At 39.1% G+C, this 20,449-nt stretch overlaps 1 protein-coding gene across 2 annotated transcripts in view; it reads left to right on the forward strand.

Moving 5' to 3' along the window:
• The first annotated feature begins 2,103 nt into the window (after positions 1-2,103).
• Positions 2,104-20,449, forward strand: part of LOC127636222 (vascular endothelial zinc finger 1-like) — a 28,553-nt gene continuing 10,207 nt past the window's right edge. For both annotated transcript variants that reach the window (XM_052116659.1, XM_052116660.1), the window contains exons 1-2: positions 2,104-2,173; positions 14,856-15,625. In XM_052116659.1, coding sequence (XP_051972619.1) covers positions 2,138-2,173; positions 14,856-15,625 — 806 coding nt within the window. In that variant the 5' untranslated portion in view covers positions 2,104-2,137. The remainder of the gene's footprint in view (positions 2,174-14,855; positions 15,626-20,449) is intronic.

Below are 20,449 nucleotides of genomic sequence, written 5' to 3' on the forward strand. Positions count from 1 at the left end.
CATTTTGTCACCTTTGGTGGAATTTGTGCCCAGAGACCCTGTTAATTTCTGTACCTGTTCTGACTCTGCAATGTTTCAGTTCTGTGAAACATTGAAAATGAATTCAGTACAAGGTGTTTAAACTGGTCTATAAGGAGGATAATGAGATCAAATTTAATATCTGCGTATTCACGGTAAGTTAATTAAAAACGAAGGTTTCGGATGCAGCCACTTTGCTAAATGGTACAATATTATAGAAGTTTTCTGGATCCCAATTGTGATGCAGTGAAAGGGACAGTTCACCCAGAATATAAAAATGCTCTTATCATTTACATACCCTCATGCCATCCCAGATGTGTATGACTTTTAGAAGAATATTTCAGCTCTGTTGGTCCAAACAATGTAAGTAAGTTGTGGCCAGAACTTTTAAACCCGACAAAGCACATAAAGGCAGCATAAAAGTAATCCACAAGACTCCAGTGGTTAATCAATGTCTTCAGAAACAATCTAATAGGTGTAGGTGAGAAACAGATCAATATTTAAGTAATTTTTAACGTTAAATCTACACTTTCATATTCACTTCCACATTCATTTGTTATTTGGTGATTTACATTCTTCGTGCATTTCACCACCTACTGGTCGGGGCTGGAAAAAAGTAGAGCTTTAAACTAAAAAAGACTTAAATATTTATGTGTTTCTCACCAAACCTATCATATCACTTCTGAAGACATGGATTTAATCACTGGTGTCACATGGATTACTTTTTTGCTGCATTTATGGGCTTTATGGATCTTCAAAATGATGGCCACCATTCATTTGCATTTTATGGACCAACAGAGCTGAAGATATTCTTCTAAAAATCTTCATTTGTGTTCTGCAAAATAAAGAAAGTAATACACATCTGAGATGGCATGAGGGTGAGTAAATACTCCTTGAACACTGAAGAGTACTTCATTCCTTGCTATACTTAATGGATTTCCATAAACATTAAACAGTTCTTACACTATACAAGTCAATACGTAAGGTTAAAAAAATCGGAACTTCTGAAATTATTGATAAGTGTGTCTTCATATCATGTTCAAGAACAGACATAACTTTGACTTATCTAGAATTTATGACAAGATACAGGTGCATATTTTTAAGAAGACAAATAAAAGTGCATAGAGCAGAACTACTTTGCTTGTCTGCATTTGGCTTTAGACAACTCTTATCTTATTGTATAATATGTCCCAAGCTCTCTAAACTGTTGCAAACTGTGATACAATCAATGGATATTATTAATTGAAATCCTAACATGTTCTGTTCGATACCCAAGCAAAAACAACTATTATAGTATTTCTGAAAAACGTCAACCAAAGCATGACCTTTTAAGCGCTCTTGACCTATCAGAAGGGAACCCGCCTGTAATAAATGGGGTTAAATCAGTTCACGACGCGCTCTGTATTTAAAAAACGACACTAAAACAGACGAGACTGTCTCTCACATTTCAGCAAAACATTTTCGTGTAGGTTGTCTTAGGTGGATTGATAAGAACAACGGTCTACACTGCCCTTCTTCTGTCTTCTGCTTTATTGCGTCTTGTTGTGATGCTGTTCAGCTCGCTTGTTGAGTTGAACGCACGAGGTTGCAGACCAGACATGTGATAAAAAGTCTGCGGGAAGATAAATGATTATTAAGATTAATAACTGTCTATTTAAATTTATGAAAATTAGCGCATCATGTTGTTCAATGCACACATGCATATAGACCAGTTTAATAGTACATAAATGCAGATATTTCCGTCAGTATGAGCAGTATCGCGACAGTTCAACGCGATTTATCAACTTCACTCTTGTGTTTTTTCAAGCGTCCCGAGGCTCTTTCAAAGTGGAGTTGAAAAAATAGGGGTGTCCTGAAAATGACTCAGTTCAACACTTCGTCACATTAACCCACAAAGTACGGAAGGAGTGTATCATTTCACATCATGTTCATTGATATGTATATATATAGATATAGATATAGATATATATTATCCTCCTGTCTCTGTAAGGGAGGTTTTAATCAGTATATCACGCAGACTGTTAAAGTACCTCCCCCCTCTCCCGCGTGGTGTGGTCCGCGGGGTGGCGGAAGTCTCGCTCTGCCATGTTGAGCGCTTTGTTTCTGTAAGTGAGACGCGATGATGGAACAGAGCTGGAGCTCTTTCTTATTCCAGGTGAGAAACTCTATTTTTCATACCCACACTCTCTCATTTACACACTCCGCACGCCACTCAACTCATGTTGCCGGTCTGACAGCTTCAGCCTGGTTTATAAACTGAGATATTTGAAACGGAGCAGTTGGAGCAAAACAATAGTAGTTGAGTCCCGGGCGCCCAACTGCGCTCCCTCGGTAGACGTATTAACACTCTATTTTAGTGTTTACCTCCATATCTGTCTTTATATTTCCCTTTTAATATCTTAACCAATGTCCCCTATTTATCGTTATAACCGTGTCTCCTTTTGTAGTTTTAACTCTATATCCCTCTGTTTACATCTATCTATTGTCCCTGTTTTTATTTTTCTATCCCTTTCTATCTATAGCTACCCTTACATCTTTCCATCATATACATTTCTTTCTATATTTCTCTTTGGGACATAATGAGTGAGACAGATTAATGAGTTCTAGTGATTCAGATCCTGAGTTTTAGTTTCCATGTAAACTCCCTTTATAAGATAAGTGGGGCTGTTTACATAAATCACTTATATCATCCTGCTATTCTAAAAGGCTTCAGGTTTTTCTTTTATTAAGTGAGTTTGCTTTTTCATGTCCCACTATTTGCACCTGATCTGATTCTCTTTAGTTTGTATTTTAATACACATGGAAGACGTATTATTCCTTATGACCTCAGAGGTTTTTGTATCAGAGTTTGTACTGAATGTACCTACTGTAGTTACTCTCAGGCAACATTAGGGGCGGTAATCACAAGGTAACTGGCGGTACAAAATAATATAGATATTTAAGTCACAATATGATATTATTGCGATTTTCTTTATTTTTGGTGTATTCCGATTCAAAACTACAATATATTGTGATATTTCACTCAATGTTTCTCATTTGTCTTCATCAGACTTAAGATTTAATGTTTCCAAATCACCAAATGCATAGTTAAATTAATATAAGTGTGCAAGTTTACAAAACAAGGCTTGTTTATTTCCTAATATCTATGGACAATTGAAAGCCATAAGCATTTCAGGCCATAATGCTTAATATTTCTGTGGTTAGGTCAATTTAGCTAGACTTTATAAAAATAAACATACAATAATAGCATAAACAATTTTACATTATTTATTACAACAGTTTCAATACATACAAGTATAATACATTTCACCTTAAAGGTTGCCTATTTTATGTGATACTAACATTTTTGTCAAAATACCTCAGTTAATGTAAAATTGCGATCAATTTTAGTAAGGGACCGTGATTGTGTAAAGCAAAGATAACTGCACCTTCTAAGGGACTTTTGTTGAATTCCTAGATCGATTTGGCATAAAAAAAAATCCTAACACTACAATATTAATTTGGAAAAATGTAAATAATAATATTGATATTTGCTGTGCAAATATCATGATGTGGACTGTGAAGCCTAACTTTTCTGAATAGTTTACTTAACTGCTCTCAACTTAGAATGTCTTCTTTCTTTTAAATTAGATAGAAATTATGTAAACAACATACTTAAAATCTAAATCGATCAATTTCATTATTTATTTTTTTTTGCATGTAAATGCCTTTATCTATCAAACCTGATCTTGATTTGAAACTTCTCAGGTTTCCAGAAGATACAAAGGATGTTTGTTGTGTTATTTTACCCTGGACTAGCTTCTCAACTGAGTCATTTAACAATTAGTCCTCAGGAAGTGAGATTAGACAAGTTTATCCTTCTAATGTGACATATAAAGCCACACAGTTTTGAAAAGTGTGTGTGTGTGTGTGTGTGTGTGTTTCTTTCTCTTCTGTGAGGCTGCAGCAGAGGCAGGCAGAGCGGCACAGTTCAGTGGTCATGTCTAGATGATAGCCTTCATTCTGCTAAGTCTTGCTAGATTTACATACAACATTTACAGTATACTTGTTTGTTTAAAGTCCCATTCCCTAACCCCACCTTCATAAACTTCATAGCAGCAAAATTTGAATCTCGTGAGTATAGGTAGACCGATATATCGGTTTTAACAATGAATCAATGCCCATAGTTGAAGATAGTTGTTTTTTTTTTATTTGTGGGTAACAATCACATGGGGATTTCCTGTATCTAACTCTTTCACTATTGACAATATTCAACTTACCTTTATCCTCTTTTCGATGCATATTTTGTTATTTTGATAAGATAATCAAGAAATTTGAAGCAAGGGCATGCAAAGAAAAATATTACTGTATGGAAACGTGCCCTGTCAGCACATTTATTACATCTCTAACTTCTTGAGTAATAATAAGCCTTATTCCTCTTTAAAATCTCATCTGGTGAAATATCTATATGAATCTCTTCAATCTGGTTAATATATATATATATATATATATATATATATATATATATATACTATAAATGGCTTTAGTTGTTTAGTTCTTAAATATAGAGCTATGTAACAGAGCCAAGTCTCTGTTATTTCAGACTTTGGACTTGTTTACAGATAAAGTTTCCACGTTTTGCATCAAATCGTTTTTTTCTGCATATTATTGGGATTTTGGTTGAACAATAAACTACCTCTGGGATTCTATTCATTTTAGAATCATGTAGCATCCATGTTTGTGCCCATTATAGTAAGAAAAGACTCAAGATTTTTTTAATGTTCTGTTAATTGATTTTAAAATCTATCAGCCAGTTATTCGGTTATCTGCCTTTTCCACGACCTTCGGTATCAGCAAAATCCACTATTGGTCGACCTCTACTTGTGAGAGTTTTATAGGAGTTGTGCAGAACAGCAAAGCAGACCGTTAGAGGAATGGAGAGATGTGAAGGTCCTTTGCTGGTGGGGTTTGTGCAGACCAGTGGAAGTGTAAGTTCCTGTAATCCTTTCATCACCAAGCTGTGGTGGGTTTGTGTCTTATGAGTCACTCACTCAAAATAAAACATCCCTCATTTGTGGATAAGATACTGCATAGATGAGACACCTGTCTGAACTGTTCCATCATCTCTGAGGGCCCATTTACATAGACCTCTGTTTTCCACAGAACAACTTTGGACTTTCATTCTTACAATGAACTTTTTATAATGAAAGTGGTGATGTCATCAGAGTGTGGATTCATCAGAGTGGAAATGTATGCTGGGAGACACTCAAAATGCCATGATGTGTTTAATGCAAAGTCACAGTGGTACGCAAACTTCATGCGCCTGTGAAAACATGTGAACTGCAGGGAGATTATGTGTTGGGTTTTGTCCTTTAGGGTCTGATGGTTGTGAACGGCTGGGGTTTATAATATTATGAGCTGTTCGCCTTGCTGCAAGCACCCTGTTTCTTTTGTAGTGTTTTTGCCCATTTAATCACCCTTTCTTCTTTGCTGTTTCTTTTCAAATTCAAATGAAAGAAAGCTTTACTCGAAAATGAATTACCATGTGTTTCAGCATCCAGCTCTGGCCTGTTGCAAGATCTCTATTGTGTGACTACTGGCTTTTCAAAACTCCTTATTCTCTTGCTGAACTCGTTTTCTCTGTTATTTACGTTACACTGACCTCAGCCTTCAGAGCCGATTTGTATCAAAATTGTCAGTGTGGCGTGAAGACACAGCAGGGCTACAGTTATTCTGCGTCACACGCTAGCAGTGTTAAACTCAATAACACACACACACATACTGGTCCAGTCTAGACTCCCCAAACATACATTGAAAAACTATGACTTGGGTGTAGGAATGGGTCACAATGGTCTACTAATTGAGTAATGTTCTAACGACAGACTTGATTTGGGTTGATTACTTTACCTACTGTAGATTACTTATAGATAGGCTATTAAGTAGCGGTGTCTTAATTAGTGTACTTGTTAGTTTGCTTGGCAAAACTCTATCAGAAATGTTGCATCATTAAAATCGTACCCGCAGCTACAGCCATACAGATGTCTTGGGATTTTGTGTTGGTTCTCATTATGTTTTTTAGGGTGCCACCTAGTGCAAAAAAATAGTTTATATTTTAAAAACATGTCTTGAGATCCATTCCACTGCAACGACGTTGAGCTGTATCTGAATGCAAAAACACATCTTATATAAACTCCCTCTAAAGCCACTGTCATTTTTACCTATTCACGGCAAAATTCCGCAGGCAAAGAGTGTGTGGGTGGACGATAAATGTATGTGAAAATGACCAAAAAAAAACACAATTGCCCAGCAACCTCTTTTTTTTAATGCTGCACTTTATACTCTGTGAGAGTGAAGTTGAAAATAAATTTACCACTAAACTGTTATCCTTGTCCATTGTAAAAGTTCAGTGCAGCAGTTTATGAAGCACCATCCAGAGAGAGGTCACTACCAAACCAAGTGTTTTCCTATAGATCGAAGTGCCAAATTAACCTGTCAAAGTTCACCAAACTTGAACTCCAGGCAAAATCCGCAGGGGAAATTCTTTGCCACAGGAAGCCCACCATGCGATTCCCATTAAGATGACTGTATTTCGCTGTGTTAAGGTAAATGTGACCATGCCTTAAGAAACGCATCTGATCAGTTTATAAGTGCTTCTATATTAGTAATTATTTGACTAGTCATTCAGGCAACCCACCAACTAGTTGAAATATTTAGGCTAGTTTTGCACATCCGTACTAGGATGTTTGTAGAAAGTGTAAATGTGTGTGTAGGGATATGCAGTGCTCCTCATGAATAGCAGAACCAAATCAGAGAAGACTCAAGCACAAAGACCCCCTGCAGATCCACAAGGGCATCCCTGCTCCGATTTGTGTCCATCACAATAGAGCGGATAAAATGAGAAGCAAAAAGAAGCGTTCATTTTTCTTGTCTTGCGTCTGCCTGCATGGCAGTCAGCGCCACGAGATGGATGGATGACGCTGAATGCAAGAGGTCAGGAATTTAACCCTGCACTCTCTGTGATTGCAGCAGAGAGCGTGCATCTTAATTGCGTTGTCCTCTTTTTCCCTGCGTCTGCAGAGATCAACAGCATCTCTCCTTATGCCTTCAGGCTGTTTTGTGTGTGTTTCCTTTGCCTCATAGAAATGATAGGTCTTGTCATTTTATCAAGGCGGTGAAGACATGCCCTCAGGGGTCAAGCCCTAATAACTGACTTTGACCTTTTGTTGACTTTGTTCAGGTTTGAAATCTGCATACGAGTTTTCCTCATTAGTTGTGTGTTATGGGTGAGGGTGTTTCACCAAGCTGGTTAGGGGTAGTTTCTCGGTTTGTGGGGGGCTGTGCATATTTTGGATGCTCCATTGAACATCAATACTGGGTGAGCAGGATGTTTGCTGCACTTTAATGGGCTCAGAGATGCACCAGACGAATGTCTCTGGCACCATTGAAAAGTCTGATTCGTTAAGCAAATTGGTTCATTAGAACAGTTTGTCTGAGTCATCACTCATAAGCCTTCACAGGAGTTTCAGCATGGCAATTTATATGTTCTTTTGCTGGGAAATATTTAGGACAGGACCTGAAATTTGGTGCGGTATTGTGGGTTTTGTGCAAAAAAAATTCCACATTCATAATGTGGGAAATTCCCTACCTTTATCCGCTTTACAGTTAGTTATTCATTTGGCAGATGCTTTTATCCAAAGCGACTTACAAAAGAGGAAAACATAAGCGAATCATCTTAAGGAGACAGTGGTACGAAAAGTGCCATACTACAAAGTTTCACTATCATCAGATGTGTTTTTAGCCGTTTTTTGAAGATAGAGAGTGATTCAGCTTCACGGATTGAGTTGGGAAGGTCATTCCACCAACGTGGTATGATGAAACTGAAAGTCCGGGAAAGTGTTTTGGTGCCTCTTTGTTTTGGTACGACAAGGTGACGTTCCTTAGCCGACCGCAGGCTTCTGGTGGGAACGTAGCTCTGCATAAATGTTTTTAGGTATGCTCGAGCAGACCCAGTGACTGTTTTGTATGCCAGCATCAGGGCCTTGAATTTAGTACGTGCATGAACCGGCAGCCAGTGGAGAGAGAGACAAAGAGTGGTGTAACATGTGCTCTCTTTGGTTCATTAAAGACCAGATTTACAGTGTGGCTGTGAATTAGTAAACCAATAGATACAGATGAATTACTTCAATCAATAAACTTGCAAGGATATGACATTGAAGCAAACTAAAATCGGATCCGAAAATGCCGCATGTGGAGATGGTCAGAACCCCACAAGAGCCCCTGTGTGAAACTATTGAAATTCAGTGACTTCCAGTCCATCATCTGTCATTTGTCGGATGCAGTGAAAAGGCTGCTTCACAGAAGCCTGGGTAAACAAACATCCACCACTATTTCCAGGCTTGTGAGGAAGGGCTGTGTCGATGCAATCAAATCGATATATTGCGATTAGGGCTGCAACTAACGACTATTTTAATAGTCGACTAGTCACCGACTATTGAAATGATTAGTCGACTAATCGAAAAATTATTAAATTTTTTACAAATTTAGCATGAGATTGCTTTAATTCTGTGGAAAATGATAGTAAACACAAGAAAGAAGGGGGTACTTCAATGAAAAATGCATATTTTATTGAACTTTGCTGCTGATAGGCCGATTCATACTAAAAGTAAATAAAAATGCCCTGTCTAAAACCAATTAGGCACAGTGCTAGGTCAGTATAGACATAAATAATACATAAATAAAGAAACTCTATCATTTTTATAAAGGACAGGCACATTTGTTTTATAAGAAAAAATAAATTAAAATCAAGTAAACATTTTCTTCCTGTAAACCAGGGGCAGGCACATTGGCAGCAATAAAACAGTAAACAAAAATATTAAGTGCATTTTGTGAGATACATTCAGTGGTCAATCTGTTGCAAAAGAACTTTACAACTCGTCTCAACATTATGAAATCTAACGGTTTTAAAATAAGCTTTCAGAGTCGTCTGAATTTAAGTTGTAAACATGGACTGTGTGATACTACCTGGACACAAACCTGTCATGGTGGACAGACCGAGTTTAAAATCAACATGAGGCTCAGGCTATGTCGTTCAGTTTATTCATATTAAGGAAAGTCAGCATATCCACATGGTCTCGTGTGAGACTTGCTCTCTTCTGGGAGCAGATATTTCCTGCTGCTGAGAAGATTCGCTATGCAGGGGTGGATGTTGCAGGAATGCACAGAAGAGATCTTACTAGGTTTGACAGTGTGGGAAAACGCCCCTTATTTTCACTCCACCAGCTGAGAGGGTCTTCTTTTTTGGCTATTGGTGGCTGTGTGAAGAACTTCTGAACTTCCCTCCTCACCATTTGGATTTTTTTGTCCTCCTGGGTTTCCTCCTCTTCCTCACTCAGACTGTCAGTGTCAGACTGAAGCAGGTTATCCAGCGCTGACTTTCCCCCTGGGATATGACCCCTCTTCTTCTGCTGTAGCTCCTCAGGGTCATCATGTAGCCCAGTCTTGGCCTTTGCTTCTTTGATAGCAGGAACTTCAACTGTACTTTGCACCCTTGTGCCATTTTCAAGTGAGATAAACTTCAGCTTTCTGAATCTTGGGTCGATGGCAGCTGCAAGAACAAGTGGGTTGTCTCTCTCTGCAGACACAGTGTTAAGATTCTCCCATCTCTCACTTATTCCTTTTCCTGCAATGGTTTGAAAGGCTTTTCCTGAGCTTGTCTCAAACTGGGTTTGCTGTATGGACCGTTGCAGCCCTTTGACCAGCTGTGGAAGACATGAAGCAGTAGCATACTCCTGCCCACTGAGGAAAACGGTAGCACATTCAAAAGGCCCTAACCCTTGCACCAGCTCTTCAAGTAGTACCCACTGCTCTGGTTTCAGGTCAGAGTAGTGCTTGCCTCTTGGTGTTACCTCAGGGTCTGAGAGAGTTGCAGTGACTGGCCAGCGCTGCTCCAGGAGTCTTGATACCATGTAATAGGTACTATTCCATCGCATACTGACGTCCTGGATCAGCTTGTGCTCTGTGGTGTTCATTTGCTGCTGCTGCTTCTTCAGTTTTGAATTTGCCAGCTCACTTCTCCTAAAGTGCTCAACTAGGTTTCTTGCAGCACCAGTAGCTTTGTTGATGCTGGGCTCTTTGAGGGCACTGTTGATGATAAGTTGGAGGGTGTGGCCAGCACAGCGGACTGAAGACCAACCGTGTTTTTCTTCCTGGAGTCGAGCTGCCGCCACCATGTTAGACCCGTTATCATGTACTATTGCTTTAATTTTGCTAGGCAAGATGTCAAATTTCTCTATCACCTCTTCCATCCATATCATGATGTTCGCAGCAGTATGCCTCTCCTCCAGGGGTAGAGTGGCAAGGTTCAATGTCTTCATTTGCCAGTCTTTGGTGATGAAATGACACGAAACTCCAAGATATGCCTCTGTGGCTGGCTGGTCCAAACATCACTTGTCAGTGTGATGGAGCTGTTTACCTCTTTTAGGATCTGCTTTACCTTTAAACACAAAATTTGATTTTTGAAAATATTTAACATGCAAAAACCTACATGTCAACAGAAACTATTCAACATACAAGTTTTACATTTTTAATAATTGCAGCTACTATGATTTTACCAAAACAAAGTTATGTATTTCAGCTATTTTAATATATATATAAAATTGCTTTTAAATTAAATTTGTGATTTTTTTTTATTTTTTATTTTATGAAATATGTCTGACTGTGTGTGCATTCTAAACAATTACCTTCAGAAACGTTGTACTGTATTTCTGCTCCATCAAGTGGGTGAAATGGGTTCTGGATGGCAGGATGTAGTCTGGATTGAACTGGGCTATCATTTGTTGAAACCCAGCACCATCGACCATGGAGAGCGGCCTCATATCATAGATCAGCATCTGCAATACTGACTCAGTGAGGGCATTCGCCTGTTGTGGGGTGCACGTCTGATTCTTTTGCAGAAAGGGGTCCATGGTGGCTCTCTTCTTCAGACTGCATGCATTTAATTTAAAATACTTTTGTCAGGCACAGTCGGGCATAACGTTAAATCCTTTTTTTACCGAAAATACGCTTATAAAATGTACAATGTATATCCAAAACAAAACGTATTATCTTCCATGTTATTTAAATCTTACCGAGGCGAGTCAAACTCCGTTTCATTCAACTGTTTGACGTGCTTTCTCTTTAAATGTTCGTGCATCACCGAGGTGCTGCCATGATACGCAAGGACTGCTTTGCAAACCATGCAGGTAATCTTTTTTTCGCCGTATCCAGGCTAAAATGCTCCCAAACTTTACATGTTTTGGTACGCGCAGCTGCTGCGTTGGACCCCGCTATTTCTGTATGTTATCACTCAGCAGAGAAGCTAATGCGCATGTGCGACTCTCGGCAGAGATTGTAATGAAGAGAGGTGTCTCGGTTGGAAAAAAACACGTCTGGCGACAACTTCGACAATGATATTCATTGTCGACTATTTCTATTATCGATTTTTGTCGACAACGTCGACGAATCGTTGCAGCCCTAATTGCGATATTGTATCGATACTTTAGATCCCTATATTCAATATTTATATTCAGCTATTTTTGTATTCATAGCATTTAAACACACAACAAAGTTGGCACACTGTTCAGTTTTTTTGCAAGTCCTGACATTTAATCATTGAAAACATTCCCTGTCTTGGGTCAGTTAGGATCAATACTTTATGTTAAGAATTTGAAATGTCAGAAAAATTTTAGAGAGAATGATTTATTTCAGCTTTTATTTCTTTCATCACATTTTCAGTGAGTCAGAAGTTTACATACACATTGTTAGTATTTGGTAGCATTCCCTTTAAATTGTTTAACTTTGGTAAAATGTTTTGGGTAGCTTTCCAAAAGCTCCTCACAATACGTTTCTGTAATTTTGGCCCATTCCTCCAGACGGAACTGGTGTAACTGAGTCAGGTTTGTAAGCCTACTTGCTGGCACATGTTTTTTTAGTTTTGCCCACAAATGTTCTATCTGATTGAGGTCACTTCTTTGTGATGGTCACTCCAATACCTTGACTTTGTTGTCCTTAAGCCATTTTGCCACAACTTTGGAGGTATGCCAGTGGTCATTGTCCATTTGGAAGACCCATTTGCGACTGAGCTTTAACTTCCTGGCTGATGTCTTGAGATGTTGCATCAATATTTCCACATAATTTCATGATGCCATCTATTTTGTGAAGTGCACCAGTCCCTCCTGCCACAAAGCATCCTAGCAACATGAGCCCTTGATGTCAAGTAAAGAGACACTGAGTTTGAAGGTAGCCTATCAGAAGCTAATTGCCTAAAGGCTTGACATCATTTTCTGGAATTTTCCAAGCTGCTTAAAGGCACAGATAACTTGGTGTATATGTAAAATTCTGACCCACTGGAATTCAATTAAAAGTGAAAAAATCTGTATGTAAACAATTGTTGGAAAAATTGCTTGTGTCATGCACAAAGTAGATGTCCTAAACGACTTGCAAAAACTATAGTTTGTTAATATGAAATCTGTGGAGTGGTTAAACATTTTTTTAATGACTTCAACCTAAGTGTATGTAAACTTCTGACTTCAACTGTAACTGAAATATACCCAAATTAATTGAAACTGAAAGCTTTTGAATCGTTATCAAATCATGTAATTGTGATGTACTGCAATATATCGAACCGTGACGCATATTGCAATACATATCATATGGTGAGGTGCCTGGCGATACCCAGCCCTTCTGTAAGGTGGGTTTCCCTTGTGTTGCTGCATCCCAGTTCACATACCTTTTATTATGCACTAAAAGTAGTAACTTTTTTTTTACTCTTATTGTGTTGACAGTACATACTTTGGACAATGTAGACATAACACTAGTATAAGAACATTTCCATTTTGAAACTACAGTCCCCCTTGTTGCATATGGTTTAAATGCCTTTGAATATGTTTTTATTTAATATTACACAACTTCTAGGTTCGTAAGTTTAAAAACTGCTTTGGCAAAGTCCTCTTCTTTAGCGCAAGGGATTGTAGGTAGTATTAGCCAAAAATTTATGCATCGACACATACTTAAAAAAATTCACCAGAAATGGTGAACCATCTGTGCACTTTTTGCACTTGACATGCTAGATGTCCTACAGTGCTGCAAATTTATTGATTTAGATGGTGTGGTGCATCACAAGTAGTAAAACCACAAAGCTTTGAAAAAGCAATGCTCCATGCAAAAGTTGAGAATTTTAACTTCCTGCAACACACTTTGATGTAGCCACCCACCACGGACGAGTGAGAATTTCAGACATGTTGGTTCAGTTGTGTTTTCGAAAATGGTCTGCACTTATATAGCACCTTTTTAACCTTAACTGTATTCAAAGCGCTTTACACTGACACATTCACCCATTCACACACACATTCATACACCAATGGCGGCAGAGCTGCTATGTAAGGTGCTAGCCTGCCATTGGGAGCTTGGGGTTCAGTGTTGGTTCAGTGTCTTGCCCAAGGACACTTCGGCATGTGGAGTCGTGTGGGCCGGGATTCGAACCACCAACCCTGCGATTAGTGGCTGACCCGCTCTACCAACTGAGCCACAGCCGCCCACAATGTAATACACCATATTCTTGCGTGATTCAAAACCAAAATTACAAAAGTTATTCGGTGACCACGTTGGAACACCTTCACTTGGCCTGCCCTGCGGTGTGCTATTTTCTGTGGAAACGAGTATAGCTACTGTCTATTTGAATGGGGGAAGACCAAACTCTCAAACAGTTGGTCAAGATTGCAAGCAAAGAACATACTTATAATTTTTAATAAAATCAGACAACTGTCACATCATAAATTATGCTTTTTTTTTTTTATTTAATTTTTTAGCTAAATCACACTGTAAAAACATGCATGTGGCCCTAGGTTTCATACTGATCTGACTCTTTCCACACCATCAAAACATTTCTTGCACTCAGTTGCTCTCTCTCGTTTTCTTTGTGGAAGAAAGTTGTTTCCTTTCAGTCTCATTCATAGTTTTAGCTGAGTTTGTTGCTGTCCCGCTGAATCATCTCTTGTGCTTCAGTTAGTTTCACAGTCATATGAGGAACTGGCCGCATGTCGGCAGATCGGTTTACGCCGGACAGATTTAGATTCTTCAGCGGTCTGCCGTTGTTTTGGAGTTTTGCTAATCAGAGCGAACAGTCTGTGCCCTATTCCCTGCGTTCATGCCAGCATGGGCTCTATCACGACTGCAGTAATCGCTAGATCTGTGTCATTAGTTTAGGACACAAATGACTCTCAGATAAATTAAAATTCTGAAACTAATCTTTAGCTCAGCATGAAGTTTTGTGTTTGAAGAGGAGAAACTTGACTCATTTGATTTAACGAGATGGAGGTTTTTTCTTCTGATTTTGAAAGGAATGTCTCTTTCTTTTTGCCAGCTGCTCAGTGTTTGTGTGTGTGTTTGCATATATGTGATGTGTGTGTGTGTGTGTGTGTGTGTGTGTGTGTTCATTCCTAAACTCCTTCTCGGCGTTAGTCATCCCACAGTCTGGCGGAAGTGCTAATCAGTACACACACTTACTGTAACTCAGATGGCCTGTAGAGCATTAGTGCTGTATCACTCAGATCAGATTTTTTGTATTTCATCTTGTTCAAACACACAAGAGGCCCAGACATCCGTTAAACTGGTCTGTAATGCCCTAATCTGAATACATCAGAACAGATCTGCCAAACTGTCCCTTAAAATTACATAAAAATCTAGTCCCTCCATAGATATAGCTCTGGTCCCTCCTTCAATGTAAGGATTTCTTTAAACGTGATGCTTGCCTTTGTCAAAATGTTTGTATCCATGCATCTCTTGTTTTAACATCTCCATCTGTTTCTGTTGTCTTCTTCCAGCAGGCTAATGAAGCCCTTCACCACCAGCATCAGGTGGCTCATAACAGCTTGCTGCCTCTACTAAATTCTGAGCCGCAGGACCAGAAGCCTGTGATGCCCATTCCACTGGACCATAAACCTCCTGTCAGCGCCGCTGAGCTCCTCAAAGACAACGTAGCCAGTGGGACAGGTGGAGGAGGGGGTGGGAACGGTGGTGGGGGCTGTCCAATGCCTGTCATCAAGAAAGAGCACAAGAGCAAAACGCCGTTCATCTGTGGCTACTGTAACAAGGCATTCCGTGACAGCTACCACCTCCGCCGCCACGAGTCCTGCCACACTGGCATCAAAATGGTGTCCAGACCCAAAAAGACGGCACAAGCCGCGCCCACCATGGTCCCGCTCATCCCCACCATGTCCCGTGAGAACACAGGTGACCCCTCTTACATCTCTACCATCGCTGGCATCTTCTCCACAGCAACTACTTCCACGTCCTCTTCTTCCACAATCATGTCCCCGACGTCCATGACCAACATGACCCTGCACAGTGCCCCCAAAAAGCCCCCTAAGCCTGTAAAGAAGAACCACGGCTGTGAAATGTGTGGGAAAGCGTTCCGAGACGTTTACCATCTTAATCGTCACAAGTTGTCGCACTCGGACGAAAAGCCGTTTGAGTGTCACATATGCCAGCAGCGGTTCAAGAGGAAAGATCGCATGACCTACCACGTGCGCTCGCATGACGGAGGCGTACACAAACCTTACGTCTGTTCCGTGTGTGGAAAGGGTTTCTCAAGGTATCTAAAACTTTCCACAATCGTGAATGAGCTTCCATTTGAATCACTATGTTTGATTAAGCTTAGAAATAAAGCTAAAGGGATAGTTCACCCAAAAATGGAAAGTCTCTCATAATTTACTCACCCTCATGCCATCCCAGATGTGTATGACTTTTTTCTTTCTTTCTTCAAAACACAAACCGGAGATTTTTAAAAGACTAATTCAGCTCTGTTGTTCCTCACAATGAAAGTTAATGGTGAATTTCCATTTTTGGGTGAACTACCCCTTAAGGTTATTATCATCAAATAACTATGGTTGGGAATCACAAGGAATGTAATGATTATTCTAATTTCAATGAAAAAATTATGGCTCTTGAATGATTTGTTTTGCTGTTCTAAGTAAGTCATTGCGATTCAGTGAACAAGTCAAGTATCTGTACAGCTCTGACCGAATCAAACCAAGATTAATGAGTTTTGATTCATCAAGAAGAACAGGCTCTTTAATAGTCATTGTTTTGTTTATAAGACTACACTGGTTGTGGTGTATGTTTCTTGTTGCTTGCAAACAAGGAGGATAGTTAAATAGAAGAATATGTTATCTATTGGTTGTAGGGATGTCCCGATACCACTTTTTCCACTTCCGATTCCGATAACGGAAATCTCAGTATTGGCCGATACCGATCCCGATCCGATACCAGTGTTGTTTTATTGCATAATCAGTTTATAATATCTTTACATTATTGTGTGGAAATAATTGGGTGTACTCTTTAATATGTAAAGAAACACAAACCTTTAACTACACATTATTTCAATATAAATGTATAGCTTATTAAGAAACACTTTATTATTAACTAGCATACTGGATACTGGCACTCCCTGAGTTCTGATTACACGCACCTGCATATCATTAGTGGCTAATCAATGACTGCATAAATACCCCGCTTTCTCACCCGCGCGCGCACACACGCTCTCTCTCTCACTTTCACTTTCACACTCTGTGCCTGTTCTCATCGATAGTAGAAAGTTCTGGAGTCTCAGAAATACTATGTCAAACATGTGTCTTCATTATTGCCTGCAAGTATCATAAAATTGTTGTAAGTTATCTCTTTCATCGTGTCTATACACTGTCTGGATATTACTTACCTGCTGTTTGCCACTCTGCTTAACTGGATTTACTCACAATGTTTACATCACTGTTTCAATCCTCTGCTCAATAAACCCTGCAGAGTTCATATCTCTGCTGTGAGTCTCTCCATGACAGCTTTAACTTTTAAACCCTCACCCTTTTTATTCACAGTTTAATTCGCTTCTTATTTATATTCTGGTTAAATGCACCTCCAGTGCCGTTCTAAGTCCATATTATAAGTGAACCATATTATAGCCGCGTGCGCGCGCTTTGAATAAAATGCACGAGTCATATGAACCGCTTTAATGGTGTTTTAACAGTTCTTTTATGTCATTTTTTAAGCTTGACAGTAACGAACATGACTAACACAGAGTATCGGATTTGGGTCGGGCTCGTCAGACCGATACCCGATCCGTCTAAAAACGTCAATATCAAAGCCGATACCGATCTAGGTATCGGATCGGGACATCCCTAATTGGTTGTCTTTTTATTATTTCGCAGCACTAAGCATTTTCCTCTCATAACTTTGTATTAAACTACAAGGACTCAACTCAGCTAAAAATCTATTTCTCTGTGCAGGAAACGCATAATGGAATGTTCCGGGTTCAATATATGACATATTGTTGATTACCACAAAAAAATGTCAACTCATTCCTCGTTTATTTCTAAAAAATAAAGAATGCAAAAATTGCAGTTACAGTCTGAACCCAGCTTAGCTGGGATATGTGAAAACAAATACATTTTACTGTATATATGCAAAAATGTATGTATAATGTGTGACCAAAATAAAGGCTTCTATTCTATAATGCTTAAAATTCTGTCAATTGAGCTTAACTTGTATTGAACCCAGAACATTTCTTAATTTCAGTATACTGTGTTTCATCTGCATAGGCTGAAAAATGCAGTTGCTCAAGAAACAATGTATAAAAAACTATTTAAATGGTTCTCAATTCCCAGCCCTTCAGTTAACAATGTACAATGCATCCAGAAAGTATTCACAGCACTTCACTCTTTCCACATTTTGTTATGTTACAGCCTTATTCCAAAATAGATTAAATTCATTATTTTCCTCAAAATTCTACAAATAATACCCCATAATGACATGAAAGAAGTTTAGTTGAAATCTTTGCAAATTTATTAAAAATAAAAAATGAAAAAAATCACATGTACATAAGTATTCACAGCCTTTGCCATGACACTCAAAATTGAGCTCAGGTGCATCCTGTTTCCACGGATCATCCTTGAGATGTTTCTACAACTTGATAGTTTTACCTGTGGTAAATTCAGTTGATTAGACATGATTTGGAAAGGCACACACCTGTCTATATAAGGTCCCACAGTTAACAGTGCTGAACAAACCAAGCCATGAAGTCCAAGGAATTGTTTGTAGACCTCGGAGACAGGATTGTAATGAGGCACAGATCTGGGGAAGAGTAAATAAATATTTCTGCAGCATTGACGGTCCCAATGAGCACAGTGGCCTCCATCATCCATAAATGGAAGAAGTTTGGAACCACCAGGACTCTTCCTAGAGCTGGCCGCCTGGCCAAACTGAGTGATCAGGGGAGAAGGTCCTTAGACAGGGAGGTGACCAAGAACCCGATGGTCACTCTGACAGAGCTCTAGCATTTCTCTGTGGAGAGAGGAGAGCCTTCCAGAAGAACAACCATCTCTGCAGCACTCCACCAATCAGGCCTGTATGGTAGAGTGGCCAGACAGAAGCCACTCCTCAGTAAAAGGCACATGACAGCCCGCCTGGAGTTTGCCAAAAGGCACCTGAAGGACTCTCAGACCATGAGAAACAAAGCACCCTAAGCACACAGCCAAGATGACAAAGGAGTGGTTACGGGACAATTCTGTGAATGTCCTTTAGAGGCCAGCCAGAGCCCAGACTTGAACCTGATTGAACATCTCTGGAGAGATCTGAAAATGGCTGTTCACCGACGCTCTCCATCTAGCCTGATGGAACTTGAGAGGTCCTGCAAAGAAGAATGGGAGAAACTGTCCAAAAATAGGTGTGCCAAGCTTTTAGCATCATACTCAAAAAGACTTGAGGCTGTAATTGGTGCCAAAGGTGCTTCAAAGTATTGAGCAAAGGCTGTGAATACTTATGTACATGTGATTTTTATTTATTTTCTTTTTATTTATTTATTTTTAAATAAATTTGCAAAGATTTCAAACGAACTTGTTTCGCGTTGCATTATGGGGTATTGTTTGTAGAATTTTGAGGAAAATAATGAATTTAATCAGTTTTGGAATAAGGCTGTAACATAACAAAATGTGGAAAGAGTGAAGCTCTGTGAATACTTTCCGGATGCACTGTATGCATTTATAAGAAATGGTAAATGTGTTTGTGGCTAATTTCCTGCATAAAAATGGGGTTGTTTGTAGATTGTGATGATGTCATTGTGTTTGATACTGTCTGCTGAAATATGTGTTCAAAGCTCGAGCTGAATCCACCATCTGTTGTTCTGATAATGTTAATATCGTCTTGTTCCTATTGGCTGCCGCTGGCTGATTTATAGTTGTTGTGAATGGATATGACTGGCTGCCTTTGTAGAGCCCAGCATGCCGAGGGTCTGCTTGAATAGGAGGAGGGGGTGCTCTTATTTCTCTGATATTCCCTCCTTCCCTCCTGTTTGTCTTGGAGGATCAGCACTGGGGTTTCATTTTGAGTCACTCAGGGGCCACAGACACACGGCTGCTTTGGGAGTCAGTAAGCTTGTTTAAAACCTCGTTCTGAAGTTAAACAGCAGAGCTGTAAGAGCATCAGATTGGCATCTGCATCCTGTTTGCACTTATGTTGCCATCCCTGAAATTAATCCTCTGATTATTAGTCATACATTGACACAAGTCTAAGCACAGAGAATCAGAGCTGTTTTTCAAGCTCTGACTGTTACAGAGAATGCCACCTGAAAACAAAATGTACTGACCTCCTCTTGCAGAGTCTTTTGAGACACTCGTGTTGATTTCAAACTTGGTACATTTTTGTTAAATCTAAATTTGATTACAACAGCAGGGACAGGGCATCCTTTCTAGCTCAGAGCAGCTATGAGGTTAGTCTGCTAAACTGATATCTGGTTGATTATTTCAGAAGATCATGCATAAGTTTATCAAACAAAACAAATTCAGAAGGTCTCATTAGTGTTTCCTACAGAATTCAGCTATTGAAGCAGGTAGAAATGCTCCACCAACCCAGATACCTTGAGCGAATACTTGTAACAGGTAGTTTATAGGGCAGTTCAACCAAAAATGAAATTTCTGTCATTATTCAACCAAGTCTGGATGAATTTGCCTCTTTCGTAGAACACAAAAGGAGACGTTATGCAGTATGACTCAGTCACCATTCACTGTATCTGCATCTTACTTTCCATACAATAAAAGTGAATGGTGACTGAAACTAATATTCTCCCTAACATCTCCTTTTAAATTCCATGGAAGAAAGAAATTAATACAGGTTTGCAACAATACAAATGTGAGTAAGTGATTACAGAAATTTCATTTTTGAGTGAACTATCACTTTAAGAGTACAAGTCAGTACTCAACAGTTACATTTAAAAATTTACATTTTAACAAATGAAATCCTGAGAGAACCTTGCTTATATATTAAAGATAGATTGATAATAATATTTTCATTTGATGCATCATTAATGTTGTGTTAATATTACTATCATTATTGTTTATTTATATTACATATTTATTAAAACTGCTCTAGGGAG

The sequence above is a fragment of the Xyrauchen texanus genome, chromosome 43, assembly GCF_025860055.1.
Source record: "Xyrauchen texanus isolate HMW12.3.18 chromosome 43, RBS_HiC_50CHRs, whole genome shotgun sequence".
NCBI classification, from domain to species: Eukaryota; Metazoa; Chordata; class Actinopteri; order Cypriniformes; family Catostomidae; genus Xyrauchen; species Xyrauchen texanus.